At 38.3% G+C, this 20,979-nt stretch overlaps 4 protein-coding genes across 8 annotated transcripts in view; 3 read left to right on the top strand and 1 right to left on the bottom strand.

Annotated features, from left to right (window-relative positions):
• Positions 1-52: 52 nt before the first annotated feature.
• On the top strand, positions 53-6,761 carry traf3ip3 (TRAF3 interacting protein 3). 2 transcript variants are annotated; one of them, XM_010788016.1, is made up of 14 exons: positions 53-179; positions 1,204-1,658; positions 1,921-2,032; positions 2,148-2,265; positions 2,457-2,484; positions 2,595-2,624; positions 3,458-3,553; positions 4,220-4,291; positions 4,508-4,648; positions 4,836-4,973; positions 5,055-5,190; positions 5,283-5,428; positions 5,756-5,872; positions 6,447-6,761. In XM_010788016.1, exons 1-14 carry the CDS (start codon positions 164-166, stop codon positions 6,645-6,647), a joined length of 1,806 nt encoding a protein of 601 aa, XP_010786318.1. In that variant the 5' UTR covers positions 53-163; the 3' UTR covers positions 6,648-6,761. The 2 variants fall into 2 exon arrangements, with proteins under 2 accessions (XP_010786318.1, XP_010786310.1); XM_010788008.1 differs by having other exon boundaries at positions 1,921-2,059.
• A 1,838-nt stretch (positions 6,762-8,599) lies between these two features.
• Positions 8,600-10,376, top strand: dnase1l1l (deoxyribonuclease I-like 1-like). Its single transcript, XM_010787996.1, has 8 exons — positions 8,600-8,753; positions 8,842-8,930; positions 9,034-9,120; positions 9,214-9,335; positions 9,489-9,601; positions 9,780-9,937; positions 10,023-10,119; positions 10,207-10,376. Exons 1-8 carry the CDS (start codon positions 8,613-8,615, stop codon positions 10,285-10,287), a joined length of 888 nt encoding a protein of 295 aa, XP_010786298.1. The 5' UTR covers positions 8,600-8,612; the 3' UTR covers positions 10,288-10,376.
• A 176-nt stretch (positions 10,377-10,552) lies between these two features.
• LOC104960034 (uncharacterized) lies at positions 10,553-14,112 on the top strand. 2 transcript variants are annotated; one of them, XM_010787977.1, is made up of 7 exons: positions 10,553-10,640; positions 10,727-10,892; positions 10,981-12,684; positions 12,777-12,846; positions 12,961-13,030; positions 13,412-13,531; positions 13,630-14,112. In XM_010787977.1, the coding sequence occupies exons 2-7, from the start codon at positions 10,850-10,852 to the stop codon at positions 13,729-13,731; spliced, it is 2,109 nt and encodes a 702-aa protein (XP_010786279.1). In that variant the 5' UTR covers positions 10,553-10,640; positions 10,727-10,849; the 3' UTR covers positions 13,732-14,112. The 2 variants fall into 2 exon arrangements, with proteins under 2 accessions (XP_010786279.1, XP_010786288.1); XM_010787986.1 differs by lacking the exon at positions 13,412-13,531 and having other exon boundaries at positions 13,630-14,101.
• Positions 14,113-17,904: 3,792 nt separating this feature from the next.
• The window catches only part of LOC104960006 (uncharacterized), a 7,248-nt gene continuing 4,173 nt past the window's right edge, over positions 17,905-20,979 (bottom strand). Inside the window, exons 3-5 of one of the 3 annotated variants that reach the window (XM_010787939.1) lie at positions 19,178-19,327; positions 19,015-19,087; positions 17,905-18,522 (exon numbers count right to left, since the gene is read on the bottom strand). In XM_010787939.1, coding sequence (XP_010786241.1) covers positions 19,044-19,087; positions 19,178-19,327 — 194 coding nt within the window. In that variant the 3' untranslated portion in view covers positions 17,905-18,522; positions 19,015-19,043. Of the gene's footprint in view, positions 18,523-19,014; positions 19,088-19,177; positions 19,328-20,857; positions 20,967-20,979 lie in introns of those variants that run through there. The other 2 variants (XM_010787946.1, XM_010787954.1) reach the window with 2 other exon arrangements.

Genomic DNA, 20,979 nt, shown 5'->3' with positions numbered 1-20,979 from the left:
GGCTGGTGAGATAGAGGAACATATGACGCTATGGTTCTCTTCACTTCCTGTAAAATTATGTTCAACTGAAACAGCTATGTGAAACAGACAAAACACCGACACTATTTCAGAAGAGTGAGAAAATGGACTTCACATTCACTTCATGAAGACTTTTCTCCACTGAATGACAGGCGTTTTAGGTAAGATCTATGATTTCTGCTTTTCAAGTAACATTTTGTGTTTGCATGATCTTGAACATTTTCCCTTAAGAGTCTCGATACACCAGGGCCTTGTCTGTCTTTGAGAACTCTGATACTCAGCGATAAATGAGCTTTCTGACAAAATGCAAACACAATGCAATCATTGCAACATTACCTTTATTAATAAAAGCATTACCTTGCAAGTTATTATTCATATTGCTTATTTTACAACTTACCTCACTGGTTCATAAAGATAATTCATTCATTTGCAAAACAGGGCATCCTACATTTAAAAGAAACTGTTTATGCTTTGCATTTTGTTTCATTTGAAGTATACTACTCCTATAACTTTGGAGCCGATTCACCAATTTGCTTAAATTAGCAACAGTTATTTACAGAGTTATTTCATTATAGCTAATAGAGAAACATGATTTCTGTTAGCTGCAAGTTCTCACAAGAGGTGTTTAGGAATACAACCATTTATACCAAACAACTTAGGGTATATATGTATACAGTGTTTTCTATGTATATGGGAAAACAAGAAAACTGTTGTTACATACATATCTACATATATATATTGTAATGTATAACACTGTCTGAGCTATTATTTTGCACCTAAAATACTGAAAACGTATCTTAGTTATATGATTGCATACACACAGTGAATTGAATCATTCTTAATCAGCTGTTAACATATATTAGATATTGCTTTTTTTGACATGTTTTCCTTAATGTTGGAATCACATTAAAGCAGCAGTTAACAACATCATAATTAGTTAAATAGATTTCATGATTTATCCTTTTTACTTTTTAGAATGTAAATGTATTAATTAATATAATATAAAAAAAAATTCATTGAGGAAAAAAAAACACAATTTGGGGATACAAGCATTTTCTGCTTGTGATTGTCTCTATTAGAAATATTTCATTGAGACTATCATACCAGTCTGCTATAGATGGTGTGCCATACTGTATATTTAATCATATTTAACAGTTACATTCATTTCCTGATACATTGTTGCAGTTGAACAGCCAGAGGACAGCCAGAGGACAGCCATGGACGCCCTGCTTGTCAGAGGATCACAACTCTCCCCAGAGAAACCCTTTGACCAGAAAGTGGACCTCAGAGCAGAGAAACGTGAATACCTGCGAGGACGTAACAACGTGACTTCATGTCGCAGCCCAACAAGAGAGCTGAACACCAGACTGATCAAAAATGAACTGAAGGAAAAGAGGCATCTTGAATTCCTCAGGAGGAGATCAGTGAGCCCAGAGCCGTGTGGTGAAAATATTTCCAACTATTCTTCCAGGAGGAAACTTTCACCAAACACGTTTTCATTGAAACATTACAGTTCATTCAGCAAGTCAGAGACATTGCATACAAACATCCAAAATACTCCCACTGCTAATGGAAGGCTTCCAAAGATTATTTTAACACCCAACAGCAAAATATCTGATGGCCCAAGCACCAGCAACTGGGTAAATATCATTCAATGTTATTAAGATGGTTACCTTAGAAAAAGAATGATTGATCTTCTTCTTTAAAGTTATCAGAAAGCAGATTCTGATTTTATCTGAGATGATTGTTACTTTTATTTATTTATTTTATTTGCCCTTAATGGATTTTATTATTAATGTTGTCAATTTATTTATTTTTTCCTCTGTAAAGAACTTTGTACTTTTGAATAACGCTCCATTATTTAACTTTTGTAACACCTGCCTCTTCTCTCTCTCCCCTCAGGCTGCATTATGGTCAGAACAGGTAACACTAAGGCAGGAGAAAGGCAGCGCTAGAAGTCCAGCATCTACCTCTCCACCAGATATAAAGGAAACAACCCAGAGCAGGACGAAAGGCACAGATAAAAGAGAGACTATAAATGGTTAAAGTCTTGCCTACATAACATTGTTGACCAAAAATGCAAATTATCTTCCATACTAACAAGGCTGTGTCCTAACTTTTTCTTAAAGGTCAAAATACAAACATCAAAACATTCATCCAAACAGAAAAGATCCACAAAAAATTCATCATGAAAACTGAAAATATTCTGCAAAAGAAGATAATGCACGAGTCCAGTGTGCAGACTTTGTGAGTTAATCTTAAATCTCAAATTTCATATAAAAAGCAATAGTGATCAACCTTTTTTTCCCTCACATATAGTTTTATATTTGATATAAAACCGATGTGAATAATTAATTAATACTGATAAACTGCCAGCTTACAAAAAAGTGCAGAAGTAAATGTTTTTTTATCTTAATAGTATATTTTCTTTCTTTCAGGTCTGGTTTTGTCACTGTGAAAGAGTCAGTAAGTTTCAAACTGTTGCTAAACTAACTTGGGTTTTATATCTTATTTTCATATTAGAAAAATCAGATTTAATGAAATGTCTTTGATGTCTCTTATCTCTAACATTATAGGATCTTCAGAGGTTGACTGACTACTTGCAGGTAAGTTCTGCTGATTTGTTGAGTTAAAGCAGGACTGTGCTACCGTTAGAGAATTGAACACATTTCCCTCTTGTAAATAAAACATTGAACTCCTAAGCTTAAAAATTGGGGATCTTATTGATACAGCGTCACTTTGTCTGGAATGACCTCTAGCTTTTGGTGGCTAACGTTAGCAAAGTGAGCTACATTTTGTTTAACTGACATTACTTAAATAAGTTTGACTTTTATCACTGTTGGTTTTCAGTTTTATCACTCTTGGATGCAAGTTGGATAGTTTTACTTTTAAAATAATATGAAGCTAAAGTGTGGCCTGCTAGCAATTAGTGGCAATTGAATTAATGGCTTGTCTGTATTTTGGATTATTTGCAATAAGCGACAAGTTAGGTTCATAAATATTATAAATATATTCTTAACTACAATAAGCCATTAGGCTTCTTTTTTTTTTTACAGTGACTATTCTCTAACCAGGGTGTAAGCCTACTAAAAGCTTCGTAAAATAAATCAAAGCAATACAAAAACAGGGCATGAAGTTAATAGATTGGAAAAGGACACGCAATTGTTAAAAGCAGTAGAAGCAGTATTGAGATATACATATCGAACAGGATTGTAAGAACTAGTCATACTTTGCTGCTGTAGTTTGTTTTTATCCAGGTAGCCTACTATGAGTTAATTGACTAAATGTTTGTGACAAAAATAAGAAATCTTGCAGTTTTATTTTTATGAAGAATATGAGATGATATTTGAAGTTGTGGGAATACGATGCTGACATGATTTGCATGTTGTTGTAGCTCTCTCTCTTTTCTGCTGTGTGTTTGTGTGTGTTTGTGTGCCAGGAGGCCCTGTGGAGAGAGGAGGCTGTGAGGAAGAAGCTAGCAGCCCTCCAGGAGAGCACATCAAACCTCGTGAACTCCTCCAGCAAAATATGGACGGTAAGATTCTCCATCACCACGAAAACCCTCAGTTTTTCGCAGTAACAGATTCAAAATACTAAACACAAATCTTTAGTTTTAAGAGGAAATGGTTCTCTGGTAATAACATTGAAAAACTCATTTGGTGAATGCTACCTCAGGAAGGCCTGTGCAGTCTGTGGTTAAGAGCTTCCTGCTTCCGCTCTCAAGCCTATATTGCATATTGAAAGCTGTCGTTCTTATACAGGAAGGGTGTGACATTCAGTTGCTGTATTGTATAGGTGCTATGCATCCTCATTAGCTTTCTCTTTGCTTTAATGAATGAAAGGGTGATCTTTGTGTTCCTCTTTTTTGTAGTTTTTTAATTTGTATTTGAGTTTTGAGAGCTGTGGATCTAGAAGTTGTATTACTTTAAAACAATGAGTGCCTTTTAATTCTCACTCAGGTATGTTATTCTGAGGGAACTTATACGTTATATATGTTTCCATACTCAGTACAGTGTATTGCTGCAGCACATGCAGAGATTGTGATCTGTTTTGAGGCTCACTGATGCTGCAAGTTCCCTTTGTGCACCTGTGAGCGCAGACAGTGAAGGAACAAACTGTCAGAGTCTGGTAGACCAACCATTCATTTTCCATCTGCAGGCTACAGCGTGACAGCCACTCATTTCCTTTCTAACCCACACAGGCTCGCTGCTCTGAAGACCTGCTGAGAAACAAGATCAAGGCTCTGGAGGCGCAGCTGCAAGTCAGCCTGCAGGTAAGAACTGCAGCTGCTGGTGAAGAACAAACCATTTAGTGTTTCTTTTCTGTTATTGTATGCTTTCTTTGCACCAATCCCAAAATGGTGTCCTTCCTAAAGAAGCCAACCTTCTCGACACTTGTACTGAGTCATGCAGTGATGATACTACTATATCGATTTGATTAACACTGTAAGCATTTGTAGGTGTACCTCAGCAGTGTTGTGTCCTTTTAGAAGTTTCCCAAGGATGGAGTGAAGAGACTGGTGATACAGATGGAGAAGCAGAAAATGGTGTATGAGGAGAGTGCACTGGTCACACTGCAGAAGGTCACACAGGAGAAAACTGAGGCGCTTTGCAAGGCTGAGACACTGCAGGTCATACAAACATCTAGCTTTTAACTCAAAATGTAAACAACCAGAATGTTTCCTTTTCACTATGCTGAAAGACACATTCATGTCACTGACTCAATTATGTTTTCAGGCTGTAGATGCTGCTTTTGACATGTCAAAAAGTAAGATTTAATACATGAATCTCTGAGATACCTTGTTTTTGTGCCACTAGGAAGCGCTCATAAAAGTAAACGCAGAGTCACTGAGGTGGCAGGACCTTTATGAGGAGCTGAAGCTGAACTCTGTACAACTCAGGGAGAACCAACGCCTCAGTGAGGATCAACTGCAACAGCTGCACAGCCAAGCGGAGGTACGGTAGTCCAAGAGCAGGTGGAAGGAAAGAGGTTTGACTGTGTGCTGTACTTATAAAGCCTCTGTGTGTACTGTTCAGCTGTCTAGAGGCAGAGAGTCCGGGCTGAGCCAGGAGGTGGTGTCATTGAGACAGGAGAATAAGGACCTACAGTACAACGCTTCCCTGCTGGAAGAGGACAACCAGACCTTAAGAGAGGAAATTCAGGACCTCAGAGGCAAGACATAGTCATATTACTTTATACTGAGGGCTATTTTTATAATACGTGCAAACACACATCAGTAATTTGAACTGCTTTCTATTCCCTAGATGTCAGCAATAAGAGCCAGGACTTGATGATGCAGGAGCGTGTGATGTCAGAGGATGCAGAGACACGACAGGCGGAGAGGAGGGACTCTGAGGTGGAGAAAGAGCTCCGTCACACTCAGGAGAAACTCCAAATCAAGGAGAGAGAGGTAGAGTCGAGATATCAAAGTGTACTGTAGCGCATTTACTGTACACGTTTCACAATTTGATTATTTCAATCTGCCACACGAATATTCATAAATTATAATGTTCATGATCTCAGAGTTGTACAGAGATGCATAATAATCATGATGGTTAAAGAGGCATTATTCAGAAATATAAAACAAAGGAAACACCTTGTATCGACAAGGTTCTTTTTCAAATGAATGTCAAAAATTATTACTCATTGTTGCAGACAAATGTATTCTCAATACTGCCATATGGTGTGTCTCTGTATTTGTGTGTCTGTGTGCGTGTGTGTGTGTGTGTGTCTGCAGTGCGAGGAGCTGCAGACAGAGCTGCATTCCGTGGAGCAGGAGTGTAAGTCCAGCCAGGCCCGGCTGTCGCAGTGCAGGGACGAGCTCCGGCAACTCAGCCATCACCGCAGGAGACCGGTGAGCCGTGTGTGTGTGTGTGTGTGAGTGTGAGTGTGAGTGTGAGTGTGAGTGTGTGTGTGTGTGTGTGTGTGTGTGTGTGTGTGTGTGTGTGTGTGTGTGTGTGTGTTAGGGAGTATAAAAAAAAATTCCTTGATATACTCAAATGCTCTCATTAACTGACAAAAGCTTTACATTAGTAAGACAACAAAAGCATAGTTACAGTACAAAAGTAAATGTATTCACTCGAAACAATGGCTATTTTCTATTTACCAATATATTGTATGAGATATAATTATCGATGCATTAATGTGTTAATTTTTATGTTAGAAAAGGGAACTTATTTGACCATATGCTTGGTAGCCGCAAAGGGATAAAAACAGTCTTATCTCAACATATGATAATTCATAACTTATTGATTATATTTTTTATTCTAAATTTGAATCTTTAAATGAGTTAAAGATATTGAATAAATGTGGTAAAGTACCAGGGATCAAAATTGTGCTTAGTTATCTTACCTTACATACCTTGCTGTATAGATGTAACTATATATTACTTTATATTTTATATATTTCTTTCTTCCCTCTTTGTTTAGACGCGGTGTGGCTCCTGCTGGAGGGTGTGTTTGTTCCTCCTATTTCTCCTGGCTGTGACGGGGGTTGCCATGTTGTGGCTGTGGCATCCTCCTTTCAGGGAGCAGGTTAAAGACCTGTACTCAGACATAGAAACACGTATCGAAGACTATCTCATGGACATGGCCTCTCCTCAACACTCAGGCTGTTTTAGACCCATATGATGTCAACATTATTTTATTGTCGTTTTTTTGGTTGCTTTTGATTATCTTTTTCTTCTTCTATGTAGGATGCATTTAGTTAATATTTTTGGATTTGATAAAAATGTTTGACTTGGAGCTCAAAGTTTGTGTGAACAGTTTTTGTTGCCATCTGTGGGATGTTTGCATACATGTGAACACCTCCAGTGTGAAAAATGTTTGTAATGTTTACAACAATTAAAAAGCACTGTGACATTAATAGTTTTCTGACATTAATAACATTTTGAGAAACTGTGAGTTAATAGTTTCAAAAAAATTGTGAGGTATTCTTTGTACTTTACATTTATTTTGTCAAAAGCACCCTATTTTATATTGAAAAAGCCATGTCAAAATGAAATAAAAATATAAAATCAAGAAAAACCTGTTCTCCACTGTTCTCAATTAAAGAAAGAATGGAGAGCAAGGAAAATGAAATAGCAATTCAAATTTTACAGACGTTACGTTCAATTAAAATATTGTACAAATGTGCCACTAGTTAGAGTCTAGAGTTCATCGTGCTTTGGGTTAATAAAAGATTTGTAAGACACTGTTAACCAACTAACTTAACTAACTAATCTGTGGGACTAATAAAGGTATTCTGATTCTATTAAAAAAAACACTCATGTTTACAGTTTCATGGTTGTATACTTGTGCAATCTTAAACAAGGAAACACAAAATAAGACCCCAGCTGTCACGTCATATCGTTTAGAGTTATTAATAAAACTCAAGTGTGTTCAAGTGAAACTAAATGCCTGAGCCCCACAACAGTATTTCTAGGGGATAGGGTTGCTGTACTTACTTACTGTACAAACAATAACTAACTTTTGTGTCGTGTTTGGGGAACATAGTCACATCTTAAAAACAGTAATACTCATTTACAGTCAAAGCAAAGTCCTTTTCTGCATTGAAAAATGATACTTGGGTTAACAAAAGGTATTATACAGTAAGCCCCTGTCAGAGTTAGTTTTTTAAACATAGACATTTTTGGTGATCACCGTGATGGATCAACATATGTATACTTAGTGTTGTGGCTGTTTAAGGTCAAACACACTTTGACTACTCTACAGTATATACATTATTATGTAGTTCAATCTACAACAGTGCAACACATGTTTTTAATCATCATCATCTTCATACCTCAACTTGCAAAGTAACTACAGCTATCAAATAAAGGTAATACATAAAAAGTACAATATTTCCTTAAGTTCATCAACATTGTATTCAAGTACAGTAGGCTATATTTTAATACATGTACTTCACTACTATTAAATAAATGTATCAAACCTTATTGCATTATAAAACGATGTATTGTATCAATACTTAACTATCTTTGAACCAGTATCATCATATTGATTGGGTATCATTTAATATGATGATACTAGTAATATCCTGTATTAGGTCATTGAGTAGCCTACATGACAGAAAAACACAATACAGATCAAAAAGACATAACATAAAAATGACTGTCAGAGTGAGAAGCACCCCCATCACAGTTAAGAGCTCAGCGTTATTTATGTCAGTAATGGTAACAACCAGCTCCCAATGCTAAAATGACAGAATAATATGTTGTAAATTCTACCCAAATGTTCATGAAACTGACAGACATGACCCATGGCAGTGTCTATTGTCTGATAACACTCACAATCAGAGACAAAACACAGCGCTGTTCATTGTGTTCAGTGGTTTTAACAGTTCCAGATAAAGCTCCATTCTCACCAGGCCCTGACACAGCACATCCGTCCGTTTACCTGCATGTTCCCAAATACACCGCCACCAACTGAAGGGATGGATCTCTGCCTGCCTGAGGTCAATCTCGTGTTGGAACCGACACAGAGAGTGAGAGGGGGCAAAGTAAGAGCAGAAGAGTTTTTTTTGTACATATTTCACAACAGGATTAAGAGGATCTTGCCAAACCCTCTTTGACTTTCAGAGTGATAAGCCTCTGCGAGATGAGGACTGCGGTTCTGCTGTTAGTCGTGGGGTTGTGTGTGCTGGACGCCACATCTGCCCTGAAAATCTGCGCGTTCAATGTTCAGAGCTTCGGTGAATCAAAGGCAAACAACAGGAAGGTTATGGAGATTCTACTAAAGGTATTTTACTGTTTGTATACAGCTAGAACAACATCTACACAGTAAACAGTAAACAACTCAAAGGTCTTCTTTTTCTTTTGCTCCATAGATTCTTTCTCGGTGCGACTTGTGTCTTATTCAGGAGGTCAGAGACTCCAAAGGAGCAGCAATAAAAGCTTTGGTTAAGGATCTTAACAGGTACAAGCTTTCTCAGTTTCAAACCGGCTCATTCAAAGGATGTGGTAAGACCTCTGTCACACATTCAACTTTAAATGCATCTCTTCTATGTTGTTGTCGGCAGATATGACAAATCTAACACATACTCCTATGTGGAAAGTGAAAGGCTGGGCAGGAAGAGCTACAAGGAGCAGTATGTTTACCTCTACAGGTAACCTATAATCTAACACCGCCAACTGCTGTAGAGGGATAGTTTAGGGTGACATCTTTAACATTGTCTTTTTTCCTCCCTCATCTTCTTCAGGACCAATGTGCTGACGGTCCAAGAGCACTATCAGTATCCTAAACTAGAAGGAGACGGGACCAATGAAACAGATGTTTTCTCCAGAGAGCCTTTTATCGTTCGCTTTCACTCCCCAACAACATGTAAGATAAAAGAAACGGCATCTTTGAAAACTTGCATGACAGGAAATTAGCCACCTTAGTATCTTAGTATGATCTGAGGCCAGTATCACATAGATACGTTTATCACATGTTCTTTGAAGATGCTTTACTTATAATTGTTTTCTTGTGTTGCAGTGGTGAAGGATTTTGTCCTGATTGGTCAGCACACCTGTCCCAAAAATGCCATGAAGGAGATTAATGAACTGCACACTGTCTTCAAAGGGATTTACCAGAAGTGGAAGACTGAGGTTAAACCATAGCATTATTTTCCACTTATTTTGGTCATGTTTTATCTATGTCTCTGTCAGTGTTCTGAAGCTTTGCCTCTTATGGTTAAGCTATGGTTTCTCACTTCCACATATCATGAGATTTATGAGTATTTTTGATGTTTTGAACTTCCCTTTTTGCTTCCTTTCCTTCACTCAGAATGTGATGATCTTAGGGGACCTCAACGCTGCCTGCAGCTACGTCACCATCAAGGGCTGGAAGGCCAACCGCTTGAGGAGTGACCCCAAATTTCACTGGCTAATCGCAGATGACCAAGACACTACTGTCCGTGATAAGACACACTGTGCCTACGACAGGTTAGTGAAGTCCTGAAGAAGTCCTTTACAATCACTCTTTTGGCTGTAGGGTAATGCCTTCAATTCGTTTCTCCCTTTCAAACAGGATCATTGTCCATGGACGTGAGATTATTTCCGGTATAGTGCCAGGCTCCGCTCAGCCGTTCAACTTTAAAGAGAATTTCCATCTCACAGAGGAGGAGGTAAACATGTTAAAAATATACTTTTCTTTGGTTCAGTATTGTACTTAAAACGAACATTAATCCTGTTCTTCGTGATGTCTCTTTTAGGCTCTCGAAGTGAGCGATCATTTCCCTGTAGAAGTTGACCTGAAGCCCAACCACCGCTACCTCCTCCGCAACGAGCTGTAGGACAACCATCATCAAACCCGGATGTCTTCATTTGAACTGTTTTACTTGATTTTAGATGTCAAATTAAATAAAAGCTACTAACAAAATAATCACTGACAGCTACTGTTCTTTTTTTAATGACCAACTAGTCAAAGTTGCACTGCACTCATCTCAGATACATAAAAACAAATGCATGTGTGTTCTTTTAGCATGAACATTGTGTACGTCTGCTGGAGTTTATATCATTCATCTGAAACTAAAACCACATCAAGGCTGACACACTTCATGAATTCATGAAGTAACTTCCTGCAGCAACACAATTTACTTTTGTGACTTCACTTCTTTGAGACCTTTTGATTATCCGACGTTGTATGGTAAGGTTTAACTGCTGAAAACTGTTTATATGTTTAATCGAAGATAGTTGTTTAAATATGTAATTCATGCACTGTCTGCCTGACAGGAAGCCACTTGCAGCAACAACAGAAGAGAGCTACTGCGTCCTCTCTTCCTTTCTGAGAGGAGATCATCTGTGCAGTAGTTTGTCTTGACATAACTCGTACTATTGTTTTTTCTACTTGAAAAGATGGAGCACAGTTTTGCTGAATTACTCAGTGATGCTTTTTCAGGTAAGAAATACATCATGTGGTATGTATTACTTATTTTCTTTTTCATAATTTACTTTTATTTATTTGTCAAATGCTGATTTTGTTACAGAAACAGCAGTCCCATCTTCCTCTGATGGAGATTTGGACTTTGAGAACATACATTTTGAGGATAAATGTGAGGAAGACGAAACAGACATCTGTGCAGAAAACGTACTTGCAAAAGAAGACGAGGCTTTCCAACAGGAAGCAACGGGTCAAACTGCAGTTTTGTCTTGCATAGAAACTCAAGATACACGCACAGAAGTTGTTGAAAAGCAGTATGATGATATAAGCGACAATGAAGATTTTGAAGGTGCAGGGGTAAGGAGCAGCGTCAAAATACTCGAGGAAGATTATACAAGCTCAGAGTCCGAACAGGAAGGATCCGTTTCTGGGCAATATGAAGTGGCTGAAGCAGAGGATATGGGAACAGGAGCACAACCAGAGTATTTTTTTAGGTCAGTTAGCTGCAGCGATGAGTTTTGTGTTGGTAATAAAGAGGTCTTTCCTGAGGGACAACATCTGGCCCTGGAGGGTGCTGAAAACCCTCAAGTTAGAAAAGAGGAGCAAGGTGAGGGTGATGAGGAGGTGTCCTATTTTGAGAGAGTCCCTGAACGTGGCAATGAGATGATGTTAAGAGGTGATGGGATAAGAGAGGAAGATGAGCAAGAAAAGGAAGAGGACTTGTGTGACTCTGAGTGTGAGGGCATGAACATTGAACAAGAAGAAAACGTGCAGTACTTTGGGCAGGAGTTTGAAAATACTTGCGGAGATGAAGCAGCAAAAGCCAGTTTGGAGTTTCCAGAAATATCGGTTCAAAATCTGAAGGATCTTATTGCTGAAGTTAATGGTGATGAAAAGGGAGAGAAAATGAAGGAATTCTCAGAGGAGGAGCACCAAGACGCAGGTGAGAGCTTTGCAGATTATCCCTCAGACTTTTCTTCATGTGAATATGTAGGAGATGAAGGAAAAAGGCAAGAGTCAAACGCCTTGGCTTGTGCATCTGACAGCGAGACAACTGAAAAGCTAAACACCGGCCTGGAAAAATATGTGACAGATCTAATATCAGATGTAGCATGTATGGGAACAGATGAGGACACTGAGGAGGAGGGAGGCAGGTATCAGTGCAGCAGAGATTCAGAGGTGTATGAGTGCAGGACATTGGATGAAGCAACTGGAGAAAAAGAGGTTGAGGAGAATGTGTGGGTTGATGCAGCTGTAGCAGAGGTAGAGGATGGAGGTGAGAATGATTCCTACACCTCCAGCGATGATTATGTCCAAGAAAAGAGGAGCGATGAGGAACTCTTTGACATAACGCTTCTACAAGAGCCTGAAAGCAACAAGAAACTGGAGGACACTCAAGATGGGGACAGTGCAGCGTCTTATGATGAGTACAAAAGGGAGGAAGCAGCTGATTTCAGCATAAATTGGAATCTAGACGTGTTAACAGCTCATCTGTCTGAAGAGCTGTTAACCACAGAGGACATAGAAGAGGTGAAAACACCACTTCCAGATGTGACTCGGCGTCCTGCGGCAGAAGACGTCCACAGCTACTCAGTGGTACAGAGAGGGGATGCAAAACAAACAACAAGCCCTTCTAACAGGGGTTCGCTGGATGATGACTTCTTCTTCAACACTGAAGCCTATGAGATCACCGAGCCAGGACAGTTAGGAGAAGATGAGTCTGAAGAGGAAAGGAACTGGGATGAACAGGAGAGAATCAGGGCCTTCTACGAGTATTATAATGACAGCGATGAAGAGACGAGGAGAAGAGGTGAGTGAGGATGATGAATGGTAAAGTCTTTGTATTTGGAAACATATTTTTAAAACAATTAATCAGCTTCCATTTGTATTTATTTTTTACAGAGAGGCAGATAAAAGTTCAGTTTTGTGCAGATCCATTGTCTCAAGTCATTCACTATGAAACCGACGAGTGGTGAGCAAAGTTCCTATTATTTATTAAACTTTCGGTTCTTGAAATGTAACAACAACCTGAGCAGTGTCAAATGGAAAATGGAAATAAGTGTGTCTACTTTGTCATTTTGCTCAGCAGTGACAGAGATTCACACAGCAGCTCCACTGAAGGGGAGGAGGACCTGAGTTCTGCAGAAACATCTGAGGTTTGCACGCAGACTCCAATGAGCACACATGACAGCAGAGATGCAAGCATTAGTCGACAAACTGATAAGTCGATCCACAGAAAAACAATTACGAAATATGTTGAATAGTAAAGCAATTTTTCATGCAAAAATTGAATAAGGAGGTATTCTGTACTTCTCTGTTTAATATCATATTATACGGAATATCTTTGGGTATGGAATGACAAAATAAAAGAGACGAGGCATTATCTTGGACTTTGAGAACATGTAATGGAACATTTTCACTGATTTCTGACATTTTATGGACCAAACAAGTCATCCAGAATCAGTAGTTTCAGCCCTAATGAAAACACACATAAATAAACACAACTAACTATTTTTTCCCTGCTTTCCGGTGTCCAGGAATTGAGGGAGATCGACGTTAGCAGGGAAATTACTCCGGCCTGTGATGCCTTAAACACTCAACCACCAGAGAACATGCCTGATATCAGCGACACACACATTTGTAGCAGCAAACAAAAAGTGTGTACTTACTGACCCTCACTGAACGTTCACTTTGTTCATTTGTTCCTGAACTTTTTGGTTACTTTCCCTCTCTATTCTTTCCTTTGTTCCTGCAGTGTTTCAACGTGCTGAAGCTGACACTGAAGATGTGTGTGGTGATTCTGACCGGACTGCTGATGTTCTGGTTGGCCTCAGACCAAGCGGGCTGGTTCATATAAAAATATGCTTTTGTTCAAATTAAGTGATAAACATTTAAACGTGTGTTTTGTTGACTGTAACATGCCATTTTCTGCTAAATAAAGATGTGTATATGCTAACAATGAGGCATGTATTTGTTTAAACTGTAGATAAGTAAAAAATGATCACATTTGGTAAGAAATATAGATGTATTAGAAGGATTAAAAAGGCCTATTTCCAGGCACTCTTAATGCAATACAGTGGGAAAGTATTCAGTAAATTAACTACTTTTTTGAGATACATGTGGTGCTTGAGTAGTCGTTTGCTTCTGCTTTTAATAAATATGATACTTCTGACCAGTAACTTTGCAGATAAGATATTTAACAAACAAAATAAACTTTGAATATTTTATATGGATGAAATCGTGGTTTAATTTGTTTGTACTTTATGTTGTACTATGTACGTTTGAATGATCTGAATCATGTTTCTTCCACTCTCAGTAATTGCAATATTACTAACTTTAAAATAATCAGCCAGATCTTCGTAGAGAATTTAAAAGACGTTATGATGATTCTAGATAAAAAAATTGCTCATTTGTGATGAACACATGGAATACATAATTTAAAAAATACATAGAACGTATTAGAGGCCAGCTAGTGGCGCTGCTTCATTTCTGCAAAGGAGAACACAAAAAACCATAAAGAAGAATGTCTCAAACGGAAATGGAAGTGATGTAAAAGTTGACGGAAGTAGCGAATGTTTTTAACATTCGGGTCAAGAAAGGAGGGCGGGGTTCAATCTCTCCATGTTTTCAAACTCCCGTTCGCCTACCGCCTTTACTGACTGCGAGACAAAACGAGCGCCTCCTGGTCACTATCGGTGGGAGGAGTTATGGTTGTTAGTCTGGTTTTGGCAACCGAAACTAACAGACTAACCGAAAAAGAACAAACAATAATAACACAACACAACACAGACACCTAAACGAATTAATCCAGCCAGCAAAATGTCTTCGCTAAGGAGTAAAACTGCGAAGGAGATGAGCGACCTGCTGGACGAGTACGAGATAAAGCACGGGCCTGTGGTCGGTGAGTGGCTCTCAACAATCTCATACTTTGCGCCCGTTTTTGAATCAACGTAAACTCCACAGGCCTCCTCCTTACCTGAGTAAAGTTCCTGACTTCACTTCTGTAGCAGTCAGAATCTCCCTGGTTTCACTTGTTAATAATGTCTAAAACTACGTTTGGTTCTCAGACTCCACCAGAAGTCTCTATGAAAGGAAGCTGAAAGAAGCCATGGCCAAAGGAAAGAAAGCGAAACCATCACCTGAAAAAACCTACTACAGAGAAGAGGGTAACTCATTAAGTAAATTTACATATACACTCAGAACAGCAGTCAATATTAAAGCTTTACTTTTATGAATAAATGTGCAGTAATAAAGTCCACTATTGTGCCAGAACTTTATAATTAAATGTGCAGTAATAAAGTCCACTATTGTGCCAGAACTTTATAATTATCCGGTACAACTGGATTATTCAACAACAATTCATTCAAATGAGCCTCAGTCTTAAGGTCAAATTGGAGCAACATAATTATACATGTTATTCATGTTTGTGTCTTAATTTCAGAGGAAGTCACCTATGAATACAGAACTCCTGTAAGTATTTCTGTTCACCCTTTTATGGTTGTATTTTTCCATGACACGCCTAATAAATAAGTTATATCAAATGTTTGTATTCAATCTTTCTAAAAGCAAACACCAGTACTTATTATCACTGCTTCTGTTGCAGGACAGGAGTGACGGTGCGGGAGACAGGTCAGCTTTTCCATTACCTGCTCCAAACATTAACACTTTCTTATATTTATTGAATCAAATACAAATACTTCTTAATCACTTATTTTTCTCGTCTATCTAGTGGATCATGCATGAGGTCAAGACCAGCTTGGAGAGAAAGGGAACTTGAACACGAGTGAGTTATAACTTTATAAATATTTTTTGCTTTACTGGAAGTCGTCAGTATTCCAATATTTGAGGTTGTATCTCCCTCTCTACAGGACATCCTACTCAAACTATTCAAGACCAAAGCCTGAATACAGTGGAAAGGGATTTTCTGATGAGTAAGTATATTTATATAAAGTCAAACAGTGTCATCATCAGATAATTTCCAAATGTAGTTTGCGTCACCTTTTTGACTTTACTAAAGTACTTTTGGTATCTCCATACTTTCCTTTTTAAATGTCTTACTACTCCAACTTGAAAAATATTGTATTCGGCACTCCTTAGTCCACTGCATTTATTAGACAGCTATATAGTTACTGCGTGCTGTTAAAGATTACGTTTATAAAATATAGTGTTTCAGATTAAACTACCAAACATGATATCAAATATTACTATACAAGCTTCACCTCAACCAGCTGCTAGAAGATCTGAATATGTCCTCTAACAATGATTTAGTCTAAAAATGTCAGAAAATAGTTTCGCTGTTTAAAATGTGGTATAACTGACATTGAATGGCCCAAAGGAGGCAAGACCGTAATTACGTTAAAGTAAGATTTCAGGTACAAGGGTATATCATAGTAAACCAATGCTAACACCAGACTTCAGAAGTCAGGGGTTCTTTGTAGTGGAGAATTTTAATTAGGTTCCGAAGCATAATGTATTCCATTCCCTTTCAGGCCCCACATGTACGACCTGCCGCCCACTTCCAAAAGCACCTATTTGAAATCGACCCCCGGACCACCTAAAGAAGCTCCGAAGGCCCCGCCGTCGTCCCGCCTCGTCCCGCTCTGGGTTCAGTTTGTGTTCTTCGTGGCTGTGGCAGTCTTCCTCTACTTAGTTTTTTCCAGTATGGAGACAAATGAACCCATCAAAGGAATAGAATGATTTCGTTTTTAAGTCATGTTCATTTTACTGGGATATTATTCTTTATTGTGGATTTTAATTGATTGAATGTATTTCAGTCAATGCCTTTTTTATTTTTGACATTGCTGAAATTGGGCTTTATGCAATATTTTATGGGTTTTAATTGCAGTTTTTTGCTTGCTTATGTTTGACACAGCCTCCCTACTAGAATAGATACTTAATAGACATATCCATAAAACAATGCACAAAATCCTTCTTACTCTTAGCTGGACAGTAGAATTTCTGAAGATCATCCACATTCAGCAGCATTCACTGCTGTTTGGCACCAAATGAAAAGTAGAGTAGAAAAAAAGTCTGCCACAGCTGCACATTAAATATTTACAGACAGATATTTAAGGTCATTGGATTAGCGTAATAAGATGTGTCTTATATACTGTAAGTTTCAGCCACTATCAATATATATCTCACTCTTTATCCACAACATACAATATTCTAAAGTATTACATAAAAGTGTACATCATACTTCTAAGACCCTTGTTTCAATTTCAGATTCAATCAAGAGAACTTGTAATTTCTCCTGTTTTTAGGAAACTTCTTTTTTATATCATTGGCACTAACTTGGAGAAAGTGTGTATCTATAAAAGGAAAAACACCCGGACTCATCTCACGGTGTGCTAACCAATAGTTGAACGTCCAATGTGTGACCGGCCAGAACTATTTAGCGTCCTGTTCTCGATAATAACGGTGTCGAATGATCTATGATACTGTGTATATTGTTAATATAAAGACTGACCAAAACCTTGTACTTAACATTATCTTGTGGTACAACAATGCTTCCTTTTGTCAGTTTAAAGAAATAATTATAATAAAAGTACAGATGGGACAGTTTTGAAACCAGCTGTATTGCAAGTGCCTCAGTGATTTTGTAGGAATAATTGGGGTATTAATTAATGTTTTTTCAGTGGTTAATGAGAAGTTGGGAAATGTTTTCGGGTACCAATCTAAAATCAAACTGTTTATACAAGCTGTAAGGCTGTTAACGCTATGATTCAGTAGATATATCACATTTGTACGACATAATCCAACCTTTCATCCTATAGTTTGATGTGTGTTTTGTATGGCGGTTACATAATTCAAACTATTAAAGAGCTTGTATATGTAAACATTTGAAGCGTTTAGTCATTTATTCAAGAGCAACAATACATTTGAAATGTTTAAATAATTGAGGATGTAAAAGTAAATGAATTGTATTATGCATAAAGTAAAACCTGTGTCCTCTTGTGTATCTTATTGCGATGCTGTAAATCATCAGAAATATTTAGATTGTCAAACAAAATTAAGTGAATCCTAGAAGCTCAAACAAAAGCAGCATTTTAATCAACAACAGCTTCTATCCACCAACTTTAAGTGCAGTAATGTACAAACTGAAAATGACGTAAGATGCATAGTAGGGTTGGATTGGAAATAATAAAGAAAATCTTATAATTCTTTAAGGATCATTGATCTGAAGAAGCAAGTACATATTTAGCTAGTGGAGGCTGTTATTAGTGTTGCCTGGTAATAAATACAAAACAAGGTAATTACACAGACCTGAGGGACTAACGTCACATTCTCACAGTTCCCATACATCTGGCGTCATGGCAGTAGCCAAATCTGAGTGAAGCTGAAATCTAACAGAAACTACAGACGTTGAACTGGAAGTCCTTATTTACAGTCAGTCTTCTGTGGTCGATAGTTCAAATCTTACCATAATGCAAGGCTTAAAAGCCAATCCTATCCATTCTTCCCAGCAGAATCTCTAGCCTTACGTTTGGTGTGAGGTCTTTGTTAGAGTCCAGCAAAAACTTTCTCATCCAAACGCTGCTGAACTGGGTCCGACCGAGCTTTTAGGTTGTGAGTCACGTCTCCTGCCGAATGAATCCACAATGGAAGCAGCGCGAGCCTTCTGACCGTCCACTCATCAGCAATTCTGCTGGAAGAAAAAATACAATATACTTTACTTTAATGCACTAGTGTGGCACAATTAAGAATGTTATATTTCCTGTATATCAGGATGCATTGATGCAAATCTCCTTTACTCTAAATATTATCCCCCTCTCCCAACTCCTTTGAAGTTTTCATCTTTTATTCTTTCACCTTAACCTTGATTCAGACTTTTTGAAACTAATAAGCAACAAAGGATCCTTTAGTGTCAAATGAAAACAGAATACAAAGTAATCTAAATGAATAAACATAATAAAATACATGTTTCAAGTACTAGTCATCACTAGTGCTCATTGGTTTTAGAAGACACAAAATCAGTTCAATAGAGATCGTCTATATGTGGTAACAGGGATTCAGTTCATACACCTGTAACATTTGCGACATACTTTGTTAAGCTCACACGATGCACAATACCTTTTTTGAATATGCCTACATATTATTCTGTAGGCATCACATGTTCAAGAATCATGACATTATATACCTTTAGTGTTCTGTTGCCAGCACACCCCGTCATAGCTTGTTAATTGATAAGGCAACATAAGTGTTGTCCACACCTGGAGACAGAAGCACAAACATTACTCTCTGTGCACATACAAGATTTCACACCTCTATAGCTCAAAGGTGTTGATGGAAAATAAACGTACAGGTTCTGGTCTCTCGCTCCAGTTCAGTGGGCTTCTTCTCTTTGTTGCACAGCACCTTGGCCACAATGATTATAACGACGACGGTCACCAAAAAAGTCAGGCTGGACACAATCCAGCTGATCACCATCGGACTCAGGACTGGGTCTGGGTCTGAGGGAGAGAGCCGTTATCTTTAAGTAACATACGGGGTAGCTTTCCATCGATGGAATTTCATCTACTGCTGTGGCTAACTGATACAAGAACAGTTGCAAAAGAGAAACACAAAACAAGCTTTACAAGTCAGGAACATACATAATACCATATTGATTCATATATATATATATATATGTTTTGCAACTCAGTTGTATAACACACATCACATTAATGATGCATGGTATACATAAAACCAGTAGCGTGGCGTGGTGAAAAAATTAGGAGAAGCCAATAATACGTTTTGGGTCGGGGGTGTGGTGGTCAATGTAATAACGTAACCAGATGAGTGATTACAGCGCCCGGTATCATTTTACACACATTTCTATCATACAGATGCAGGACTTACACACGCCTGTTATCTAACCGACAGGTCCGCACGCACTCTCCAGCCGAAACTCTAATAAGCATTCATTCACAAACTAAATCAGGAGACCTTTAACGTTTTACGTCCGGTTCGCTCCTTTGTTCCTCGCTGTACACAGCTCCAGTTTGGGCATTGGCCTGTCATCAGCTTTTATTTATTGTTGCTGCTGTAGCGGAAGTTTAGTACAATTATTATTATTTTTGATTAAATACTCCAAATCTCCACCCTCCATAATTGCACTTGCTTCAGTTGCTTGCTACTTTCTAACGGCGGTGAGAGTGGTGCAGTGACGCTATCTATCTTCCATCGATTACATTTATCATTCGAAAATTATAAAAGTAGGGTAGACATGTGGATATTATCCGACTGAACAAAACGTGCATTTATCTAACAGGCTCGTTTTCCACAGACCTTATTTCGAGTTATTTTCCAAAATACTATGGAGAACTCCCACTTTTTTGTTGAGGGAAACCGAGCGCAGCTTACTTCCGGGTTTTAGGACACGTCACTGCAACACTAAGTTGATGCGATTTGATTGGATTGTGAGGCAAGGGAAGCCAGCCGCCTCTGGCTTCCCTTGGCATGGCCCTGACCAATCACAGGTTGGCAGGGGCATGACGTTAGCCTTGTCTGATTGGTCAATCCCTCCATTTTTTTTCACCAAGGGAAGCAAATTTCGGCTGGCCTCGCAACAGTGAGTGCCAATCTACTGTTTCACCATAACAATCTAAGAGGGCGCTGCTTCACATCTTTGTAAAATAATCAATGAGAATGGGGGAGAGACCGGCCGGGCCGGCAGCAAACACAACAAAGAAATTCCAAACTAAACGGAACGAAGTGTTTTTATTTATTTATTAAAATTTATAACTACAATCCGAAAAACAGGGAAAGCCTGGCTTCCCCTTGGCCTCCAAGAGAAAATCGCCACTCCATATGGTATCGCAATGTCCATGCGATCAAACAAGGTATTATACTAGTTCTATTGTACTTTAAAAATGGCAGTGTTTTTATAAGACTTCTTTTTTATCAGTTGAATCGTGTGGGGACATTTGGCTTGTAAGGCTCTTCTTCCACTTTGACGCCCTGTTATGTAATGTTACTATTACTTTTCCTGATGTTTTAGGTTTCTTACGTGGCTTGCTTTTAGCATCAGTATCAAGATATTTAGGCAGGTATATCCAAATCACAACACTACTTTACTTACATATGTCATTCTTCTAACATGTTATTGATCTATGGTCTGTCT

The sequence above is a fragment of the Notothenia coriiceps genome, unplaced genomic scaffold (assembly GCF_000735185.1).
Source record: "Notothenia coriiceps isolate Sejong01 unplaced genomic scaffold, NC01 NC01_scaffold00001303, whole genome shotgun sequence".
NCBI classification, from domain to species: Eukaryota; Metazoa; Chordata; class Actinopteri; order Perciformes; family Nototheniidae; genus Notothenia; species Notothenia coriiceps.
Note: the sequence above shows the minus strand (reverse complement) of the source record. Positions and strands in the feature narration are given on the sequence as shown.

Bases quoted from the DNA above. Each gene is read 5' to 3' on its own strand.
- dnase1l1l (XM_010787996.1), top strand. From the start codon at position 8,613: ATGAGGACTGCGGTTCTGCTGTTAGTCGTGGGGTTGTGTGTGCTGGAC. The intron at 9,336-9,488 runs GTAAGATAAAAG...CTTGTGTTGCAG, and splicing joins CTTTCACTCCCCAACAACAT to TGGTGAAGGATTTTGTCCTG. The intron at 10,120-10,206 runs GTAAACATGTTA...TGTCTCTTTTAG, and splicing joins TCCATCTCACAGAGGAGGAG to GCTCTCGAAGTGAGCGATCA.
- LOC104960034 (XM_010787977.1), top strand. From the start codon at position 10,850: ATGGAGCACAGTTTTGCTGAATTACTCAGTGATGCTTTTTCAG. The intron at 12,685-12,776 runs GTGAGTGAGGAT...TATTTTTTACAG, and splicing joins TGAAGAGACGAGGAGAAGAG to AGAGGCAGATAAAAGTTCAG. The intron at 13,031-13,411 runs GTTTGCACGCAG...TCCGGTGTCCAG, and splicing joins GTTCTGCAGAAACATCTGAG to GAATTGAGGGAGATCGACGT.
- traf3ip3 (XM_010788008.1), top strand. The intron at 2,485-2,594 runs GTAAGTTTCAAA...CTAACATTATAG, and splicing joins TTGTCACTGTGAAAGAGTCA to GATCTTCAGAGGTTGACTGA. The intron at 4,649-4,835 runs GTCATACAAACA...TTGTGCCACTAG, and splicing joins GCAAGGCTGAGACACTGCAG to GAAGCGCTCATAAAAGTAAA.